Genomic DNA, 10641 nt, shown 5'->3' on the forward strand with positions numbered 1-10641 from the left:
TTCATTATGTCTTACAGAAGTTCCTCCAGTGACCTCCATATTCTTCCATGGCTGAGATGCAGGTAATTGAATTAGCCAGTGATCTATAATCCTTTGCCACTCTGATAACACATTAAGCAGCTATTCATAGTATGACCCTATTCTATTCACTATTACGAGAGAATATTTGTTTAAAATGTATCCTATAAATACAGAGTCTGACATCACAAAAAGAGGATCCACCATCAGTTGGTAAAGCATGCCCCACACTCTGTCTGCAGTTTGCCAATGCCTCTGTATCATGAGTGTGCTAGTAGTTTAAACCTAGTTTCTGTTAAGCTATATTGCACCGTCCAGATTTGCACTACCTTGACCTGATCTTATTGAACTGAAACTTTTAAATACTACAGACAAGTCAGGAGTATTGACATTGGCCTTGATCTTGAGGATGCAGAAGTTGTGTGCGATGGGCCCATTCACTTTTGACATAGGTAGCGCAAAGCGCTCATCTCTCCCAAACACACTCCTGGCATCGAGTCTGTAACATTGCTTGGTGCTTGGATCATCATCTACTGCCTTGTCTACAGTATCCAAGCAACTCATGCTGTAGGCAGGGGATATGCATATTTGTTCTTGCTAACATGTCATCATCAACACAGAGTAAATGGTTTGCCAAAATGTTTCGAAATTTCACACAAAAAGTAAATCAAACCCATGTCATATCTTTCACTGGGTTGCTATGGTGATGTGCGAAAGAGCCCATGTTATCCTAATGGGAAATATTTCAGAATTTTCTTAAATTTCAGAGTCTTATTATTAGCTTCATTAAAGAACATGAAATTTGCCACAGTGACTATTCAGGTAGTCCGCATCAAAAAAGTCCGAGGGGGCAAATTTGTATTTTGCATGGTGTTGCCATGGCGTTGCCTCAAACCCATGTTACTGCATTTGGTGCATCAGAGCTTCCAATGTTTGTAGGTTTTGTTTAATGACAAGTACAGCCCAAAATCGCAATAAAACAGAGACAAGACCCGGCACACCGTTAGGGAGTGTCGGTTTAGCCGAGTGCAAATCGATGCCCATGAGGGCCGTTCAATGCTGCTTGCAGCTTTAATTTCTTAATTTTTTAATTTAATTTCTGCTGAAAAATCTGTTTTTTACATGTTGCATAACTGGGCATAAAAAAATGGCACAATAGCCCCATCTGCAAAAGTCAAAATACATTGTGTCAATGGGAGACATCCTAATGCCAACAGTGTCGTAGAGCCATGAAATTTTTAACGTGTGTTCGTCAAGTGACGCTAAACAAAAGCTATTTTTTATTCAACCATCTTGGATTGAAAATTCTGAAATGCGGAATCAACATGTTCGCTGATGTGATATTTTAACTATCTCCTCTGAGAGGGTTTCCCCAGCTAAAAATCACTGTACATCATCTAGACAAGTGGGGTATTAAAAGTTTGCCAATTTATTTTGACACTTATCACGTTTTACGTGCAGCAAAGCCGCAAAATTCCATCAGAATTTTTGCAATTTTCAAATGTTAAAATTTGCTCCCGTTTGCGTGTACAAAGTCCAATTGGGCTAAAGTTCGAATCAGCTCTAAAACCTAAACCGAAATACTAAAACTTCTCGTTGTGAAAGAAACTACACAGCCGCAATAGCGCCCCCTAAAGAATAACAAATAAATTTGTATGGAGGGCCAAAAGTTTAGTTTTACAAAATGTTACAGAATTTCTCCCAAAATCCCATTGGCTCATTCCAATCACAAAAGTCAATGAGACTCAGGTTTTTTACACCATGCTGCCATGGCGATGCTCCATAATTCCCATGTTATCCTAACTGGACTGATCCCAAAATTTCCCATTCATGAGAAAAATATAAGTGTCATGGAATAATGTGACATTTGGCACCATGACTCTTCATGCCATCCCAATCAAAAAACTCAACTGGACCCATGTCACATCTTTCACTGGGTTGCTATGGCGATGTGTGAAAGAGCTCATGTTATCCTTGTGGGAATTTTTCAGAATTTTCTTAAATGTCAAAGTCTTATAAGAACTTAGTAGCTTCATTGAAGAACGTGAAATTTGGCACAGTGGCTCTTCAGGTTGTCCGCGTCAAAAAAGTCCTGGGTGGCCAACTTTGCATTTTGTATGATGTTGCCATGGCAATGCCTGGAAAAACCCATGTTTTACCATTTTTGTGCATCAGCTCTTCCAATATGTGTAGACTTTGCTTAGTGACAAGTACACCACAAAACCGCAATTAAACAGAGACAAGCGGCGCGTTAGCCCTTAGGGCAGGGGTCGACAACTTCGCTTGGCTTCGGGCCAATTTTTTTCAGCGCCCACAGGTGGCGGGCCAGATGGTAAAGGTATTGGCTTACATATATTTATAAATACATAAATATGAATTACATGCATTTTAACTCACCTAAAACAGCCAATTAAAAAATCCTCGGGCAAAAGCTTTTGCTCCTTTTATTATGGTTTTGGTAAAAATTATGCCTTTGTTGAACATGGTAATATGGATACTAAAGGCGTACAGTATCGGGTAGAGCTATGAAAAACTTTTCACTTTAAGTTTTTACCTCATTTATTCAGGTCTTTGTCTCATGATATTAATTGAAACTAATACTTTTGTGGTTAAAATGTGCGGATTTAAACAAGGATAAAATCTTTCTAAGACGGTTACTTGAACCAGGAAGCTGCGTAATTATTGCTTATCGTCAAATCTCTCCATCAAAATTCTTTTCTCACGCTGTCTTCTTGTGACCATCGCTGCGATTTAGCTCTGCCTCGAAGGTTAAACTACGACAGGCTTTTAGTCGTGCGTAATACCGCACTAACGGCTTCCTTACTCCGCATTTGGTGCCGTAATGACCTGCACCTTTACGCATGACTGTGGAAGAGCTGTAGGACTTGGGTGATGCCAAGTGCAGCAAGGATCGTGATAAAATCACAACGTAAATGAAAAATGTTTAAAATTGACATGGCTAAGTGGATTTATGTCGTGTCAAACATGAGCAAAGGTCGGGAACAATAAAACCTGACAGGTGTTTACAAAAAGCAAGTCCCCACCCCGGTTAAAAGAAATCTTCAAACTGAGTATTTTGACAGTTTTGTGATTAAGTGATTTATTTTAATAAAATAGGGAATTTTGAATAACTAACCACAGAAGTGCAAGAAGGCTATAGCGCAACGGGTGCACATTCCTTGAGCTGCGCGCAGTCTGCACGCTTGCCTCACCAGATGTCCAAAAACAGTTTGCCACGATTTTGACTGGTGAAGGTGTATGTACACACCAGTTCATTGTTTGCTTTTAATGTTGTGTTACATGCACATCATGGGCAGTGGAATGCCCGTAGCAGTGCCCACATAACTTGGTACTTGTCATAACGGTGGGTGTAGCGGACCAAAGGATGCAGACTCGGGGAATATTTACAGTATTTATTAAAGAAATGACAAATGGTGCAGTTCGAGGGTTGATCCGGCGGTGAGCAGGAGGTGAGGCACGGGCCAGGATCCAGGAGCGGAACGTGGAGCGCAGCGGAGATGACGATTCGGGCAGCACCAGGGTCTGGGGTCGCGGAATGCAGAGATAAAACAGACAGTACCAGGGCTGGGAAGCAGGGTGGAAGCAGGGTCGGAGCTGAGCCGAGAGCGCTGGAGCTGAGACCCGTCCAGCAAGCTGGGAGGAGACGCACATACGATCCGGCACCGAACGGGATGAGGCTGAAACGAAGATGGACCGGCACTGAACAGGGTGTAGAAACGCAGATGATCTCGCCCTGAGTGTCTGGTCCTGGCTCCTCTTATACACAGCAGGTGGTGGTGATTGCGCTGATGAGCTGCAAGGAGCGCAGGAGGAGCCAGGAGCTCAGCCCAGCTCGGCAGGTGAGGGAGGGAAGGAGCAGGACAGGAGGAAAAACATGGAGCAGACGGAGCGGATCATGAGAGTATTAAAGAATCAATGCCGGAAGAAAGTTCAAAATCCTCTGGCGGGCCAAAAAAAATTGGCAAAGGGCCAACATTTTCCCGCGGGCCGGACGTTGCCGACCACTGCCTTAGGGAGTGTCAGGTTTGCCAGGTGCGAAGCAAGGGCCGTTTGATTTTGCTTGCTGCTTTAATTTAATGTTTTGTTCGTCCAGTTACATTAACTTCAAATTATAAATCAGATGTTTTGTCCCTGACAGTTTAAGTTACTCTTACTTTAGTAGTAGTTTTCTCAAATAATTTTTACTCTTACCAGTCATTTCTTGGACCACTACTTAGTACTTATACATTAGTAATATTATTTTACAGTAACATTAATCTTACAATTGGCTACTATATAGCCTCTCGTTTATGTACACTGGTTTATGAATGAAATGTTTGTGAGAGTCCATGCGGGACAATGTGTAGAAATTATCCCATGATTGCAATCTGTCGTGTTTACAGCATATGTTCATTAACCAAATAATTATAAATAACTCTTACACCCACCAGTAAGAGCTTGTAAGACATAAAAGAAAATGAACACATTCATTTAAACTCTTACAAGTTATTAGAAGTCTTGTGTCCAATTATGTTCCTCAAAAGTATCAGTCAGTGGGCGTATATTGCGAACCTGAGGTTGGCTTGCACTGCTTTAGAATGTAAGAAAATAATATATGATCCATGATTGAAATCAACATTTCTTTCCTCAGACTGACGACCTGGTGCCTTCTTCAGACATGGAGGCCTGGAGCAGACATCAAGTAAGAGAATGGGCCCTTAATCTTGGAGGAGTCGACCAGAATTCAGTGGACATACTCTTTAATCAGGACATTACAGGACCAAGCCTTAAGCATCTGGATACTACAGACTTGACCCAAATGGGTGTGAAATTTGGACCAGCCAAACTCATCATTGTTGCAAAAAATGAAATTATAAAAGCCAAAGAAAAACAATGCACTCCTTATCCGTTTGGCAAATATGCTGCAGCTCATTGGTACATTGAGGGCGACATTCTCATTGTAGCTGAATCTGGTGCATCAGACCTTATCGAGCCATGTCATGAATTCAAAGCATTTACAAACACAAAAATGGACAAGTTTGTAGATGAGGTTATCCGCTTTGGAGCTTCCTGTATGAACAGTCACACTAATGGCACAATACATTTTGGCATAATGGACCAACCACATGGTAAAATACAGGGTGTTCTAGTAGACAGCAAAGAGAAAGAACATTATGATCAAAAACTCAGGTTCGCCATCAGTAAGCGTTTTGCTTACAAGCACAAAGATGTAGCTCAACAATGCATCAAACCTCCTCGATTTGTGGAAGTCCTCAACAGGAATTTGACCACAACAGGCAAGTTTGTGATAGAGGTTGATATAGTGCCTTATAATACAATCTGCAAAAGCAAAGTCTTCCACACTTACAATGCTATCACTAAAGAAAAACAGCTCTTTGTGCGAGAAGGTGGCAGCTGCAGAAACTTCCTAGCTCCAACAACGTTTGACAAAAAAATGAAAGATTATCAGAGATTTGTCTCCAATGTGGATGACTTGACAGAACGCAGAAAGAAATCGGAAGAAAAGCAACTGTGTGCGGTAAAAAGACACATGCAAGGCTCTAAGCTGTGTCAGATGATCACTGGGGGAACTGGCTCCTTGGACAGGTCATACTACACACACTACATTATAGTGACCAATAACTCCCACCCCACTCAGTTAGACTCAATGAGGTTCCTTATTCATCTCAGACCAGCAATCGTCTTTGACTTTGGACATAAGTCAGCTCAAAATGGTCTCTATAAGCACATACAAAAATATTCTAAAGTAATTGCTGTCCCAGAAGAGTGTAAATGCTCCATGTCAGCAAAGAACATTTCTCTGCACGTCATCCCCTGGCTGTTTCACTCAGGAAAATTTAGACAGTCTAGCATACAGGTCTGGTTCCGTAAGTGCACAGCGTTTCAATCTGTAAATACATTCTTATATCAGAAGGATGTATTTCAGAACAAGTGTCTTGTTGTTTTTCTAATTTTGTCCGAAGTTGATCAATTGGATCCTCTTGTGGAGACCTTCTGTACATTTTATCAGCAGCTGAAAGGTAAACAGCAGATCCTTTGTATTTGTGACAATGAGAATGCATTTACCTTGTGGAAAAACTTGATAGACACTCGCTGTGAAGTGGACATCTCAAATAGATGCATCTATGAGCTCAGCTTTGCAGAGGTCAATGGCACCATCCTGAGCCTTCAGTCAAAGAACCGCAGGAAGAGCCGATTCCTCCCGGGAGCTGGAGGGGGCAGAGTGCTTCTGAAGAAGAAAGTGGAGCACCAGCTCACTACACTGGATGTTGTTTGTGTGAATCAGTGTGAAGGAGGAAATGAAGACCAAGTCTCCATCGAGCAGAACTTCTACAGAGGGGGAGACGTGTCCTGGTGGAACTTCTATTTCTCAGAGCAGCCTGGCTCCATGCCGTTTATTAAAAGGGACAAATTTGTTTACATAGTTGACACACTCATCCCAGACTTGTGTTCCTTGAGAAAAGCCTGTGTCCTCTTGAACCTCCTCCATGTACCTGGATGTGGTGGCACCACTCTGGCCAAATACACTCTGTGGACTTTCCGAGAAAAGTTCCGCAGTGCTGTGCTTATTGACAACGACGCAGACCCAGTTACAGTGGCAGAACACGTGGTCACCCTCCTGCAGTGTGGCTGTAAAGAGCAAGAACCCCCAGTGCCTGTGTTGTTGATGATAGATGATTTCAAAGACATGGAGAAGGTCTTCAACTTACAACAGCTCATTGAAAGACAGTGTTTGAGCAGCAGTGTCCAGTCCAGGTCTCCACAGGTGATCCTCCTCAACTGCATGAGGTCAGAGCACATTTCTGGTCCCACTGATCCAACTGAAGACACTGTATTCATTGAACAGAGTATATTTGAGGATCAACAAGCTAAAGGCAATATATTTCTTGACATCCTCTGTCAGAATACACAAGAGTGTTCTGTCTGTGTTCTACTGTTGGCCTTTACTCTTCTACTTTGCTTTTTCATCTTTTTTGTCTGCCTGATCTTAACTCCCCAGCCATGTGTTAGACACCATGTGCCACTATTTGAACGCTGTCCAATATCTTATGACAGATTCATTGACAATATAGTATGCAATCCGTGATACTTGAAATCATACCTGAATTCACTGGTGCAAGTTACTATATATTTAATTTCAGGGTTACCACATAATCTTGTGGCATTTAAAGTACACGTTATAATTTTATTATGTATTATATTTATTTTAAAGAAATAATAAAGAAAAAACAGAAAAGAGCAAGACACAAAGAGCGAAAAAGACAAAGATGTTATTATGTTATGCTGACATCATTTTAAATGTGATCACTGTATTTTTGTCAATTGAACAAAAAAGATTTTATACTCTACGAACCTGCCTTAATTTGTTTGTGGGTGACAATGATGTACCAGGACATTTTACAAAGTGTATTTTGTACATGCTTTTTAATAAAATAACATGAACTACACCAACAATATTTGCATTTATTAAAAAAAAAAATCTATGATAAAAATATATATATTTTAGCTTGTTTTACAGTAGGTTGCTTTACTATTAACCCATAAGACTGTTTTTGGAAATGAATTGTACTTTTCAGATCTCTTCACATCTTTTCAAATTATATTGGGCCTCTATATATATATATATATATATATATATATATATATATATATATATATATATATATATATACCCCGACTCTCTGTAGGTTTAGATTAGTTAAGTGGATTTGACCAAGAAGGAATAATGGTTTGATGTTTTATGCACTAATGATGAAAACACTGCTGTGCAATGAGTAGATTACATGCATAGCCTAACTTTTGAAAATATTTATATAAACACAAATACACACACACACACACACCTTTCATAAAAAGTCCACTTACAGTTTTAAAACACAACTGCATAAAACCACTTTTCATGTCACTAAGAAAATCCACAAAATTGATTATACCATACGTCAAGACCAAAGTTACTGTCCTAAATACATGTTTGCCAGTAGTCACATGAGTAATTGGCACATTTTAGTATTGTTCTCAAAGTGATACGCAGATACATTATGTCTTTTCCTCTTCAGCCTGCAAAATGTCACTCTCCTTCAACCGAGGCGGGTGCAAGTGATGCCATCAAGTGACCATTTTGAATACAGCAACACTTTACAGAGGAAACTACTTTTGTCATCAGCACAGTCAGAGGTAACTGATAATGAAATCTGTTGGTATATATAACAATATCTATGGCAGCATATAGCAACATCATTTTTAGGGTTGTCAAAAATGGACACCCACATTTTAATCAATGCTAAAACTACTATCAAAACAAAACACTTCTTTAAGCGAGTAACAGTACAGAAAAAAATGCTGAAAAAACTGGACATTTCTTGAATATATAACAGAATTAGATAGCATAATAGGAGTAGTAAATGAGTTACTAATATACTAATACTAATAAACACAGGGCTAAACACGGCAAGATGGCGACAGGTGGAACGGGAGCTGTCACTACTCTCCTTCTGTATACTTTAATTTGTATTCTCAGTCCTCCTACAGTGGATTCCGACCTTTGTCACTTAAGTATAAAGCCAAAACAACCATATTTTTACCATGAACTGCCGTGTAAACTGCTGGATTACCTCTATAATTATCCAAACAGTCGGGCTAATGCTGGGCCAGTATTGCTTGTCCCAATATTCAAAAATGGTGACCCTCATTCATTAGCCAACTACAGACCAATAAGTATACTTCCCATAATGTCCAAAGTTGCTGAGAAACTAGCTGCTGAACAGATTATAAACCACCTTAACACCACCCCATTCACACTACACCCAATGCAGTTTGGATTTCGAACCAACTATTCAACTGAAACGGCCACTTGCTTCTTTACAGAAAATATTCGTCAATCACTGGACAAGGGTGGGGTCGTTGGCACTGTTTTCCTTGATCTGAGAAAGGCATTTGACACGGTTAATCCCAACATCCTGCTGAATAAGTTGCAACATTTCAACTTCTCTGCCAATACTGTAAAATGGATTCAGGCTTATTTAACAGACCGCTCTCAATATGTTAGAATTCAGTCACATCTTTCCTCCCCCCTTAGTCTCTCCACTGGCATCCCACAAGGGTCACTTTTAGGTCCATTATTATTCTCACTATACATCAATGATCTCCCATCTGTTTGCTCTAATGTCTCTGTCCAGATGTATGCTGATGACACAGTTCTCTATGTCCATGGAACAAACATCTCCACCGTATCTGCCAAACTCACACAGGCCCTAGTTCATGTCACAAATTGGTTACAGCACTCATGTCTACAGCTAAACACATCCAAAACAGTCGCAGTGTTCTTCACCAAATCTCATAACAGCTCCTGGATAAATCCTGATGTCCGTGTGTGCGGTGAACAGCTCCAGGTGGTTCCAGAATACAAATACCTCGGTGTCACCCTTGATTCAAAACTCACTTTCAAATCCCACATAAAAATCATCAGTAATCGCATCAAATTTAATCTCAGCAATTTGACACATTCGAACTCAAATGTCCATACAGTCAGCCAAAATGTACATACATTCCATGATACTTTCCCATATCACTTACTGTCTCACTGTCTGGTCTCACTCAACTTCTACAGCTCTAAAACCCATCCACTCTCTTTATAAACGGACCATCAAAACTCTCGATGGGAAACCACACTCTTATCACCACTGTCCAATCCTCCAAAAACACAATCTACTGAACTGGGAAAACATGGTCAAATATGCTCATCTCTGTCTCATATATAAAATCATTCATGGCTTGTCATCTCCTCCACTCACACAGTTTATTCACATCAGGACCTCTGACCACAAAAGAACCAGAGAGGCATCGAGAGGGGACTGCATCATCCCACTCAGAAAAAGTCTCTTTGGCCAAACCACCTTCTCTGTGAAAGCTGCCCATGACTGGAACACCACCCCCACCACAATTAGAAGTCTCCCCACTTACACCTCATTTAAATTACAGTTAAAGAAATGGTTAATTGAAAATCAGTCTTGTCACCACTAACATCCACCTCTCGTTGCTCCTGTCTCTATCTTGCCTCTGTTTGAGTTTTGTTGTATGTCTGTCTGTGTCTGTGTGTGTATGTAGACAAGGGTATGTTGTGTTTGTGGCTGAAAATGAATGTATGTGGCTGAATGTGGTTTTATGACTATAAGAATGGAGTTGTATACAGAGTCAGTGCTGACGGTAAAGTGTCTCAGAAACACAGAGTCACTACCCCTGTAGCGACTTGAACAAACGAGGCACACGAAATGGCATAGTGGCCACACATGCCAGCAGCCTTGGTATCAAAACTGAGGTCCATTCTGAAAACATTAAACCAATAATTTAATTGGCCAATTTGATATATTCCTTAAAAGCATTATATTCAATTCATTTATTTTTGTAACGCCCAAAATCACAACAACAGTTGTCTCGAAGGGCGTTCATGTTTTGGTTGATGGGGGAAACCGGAGTACCCGGAGGAAACCCATCCAGACACGGGGAGAAACATGCAAAACTCCACACAGAAAGGCCTGGGCGACCCGGGGATCGAACCAAACCTTCTCTGTTCTGAAGGTCTTTGAGCAGGTGTGTGACCAGATA

The 10641-nt window shown here is 40.6% G+C and overlaps 1 protein-coding gene across 1 annotated transcript; it reads left to right on the plus strand.

Moving 5' to 3' along the window:
• Positions 1-19: 19 nt before the first annotated feature.
• Positions 20-8153, plus strand: LOC117388875 (sterile alpha motif domain-containing protein 9-like). The gene is made up of 3 exons (XM_055230754.1): positions 20-62; positions 4670-6961; positions 8097-8153. Exons 1-3 carry the CDS (start codon positions 48-50, stop codon positions 8151-8153), a joined length of 2364 nt encoding a protein of 787 aa, XP_055086729.1. The 5' UTR covers positions 20-47.
• The last annotated feature ends 2488 nt before the right edge of the window (positions 8154-10641 follow it).

The sequence above is a fragment of the Periophthalmus magnuspinnatus genome, chromosome 21 (assembly GCF_009829125.3).
Source record: "Periophthalmus magnuspinnatus isolate fPerMag1 chromosome 21, fPerMag1.2.pri, whole genome shotgun sequence".
NCBI classification, from domain to species: domain Eukaryota; kingdom Metazoa; phylum Chordata; class Actinopteri; order Gobiiformes; family Gobiidae; genus Periophthalmus; species Periophthalmus magnuspinnatus.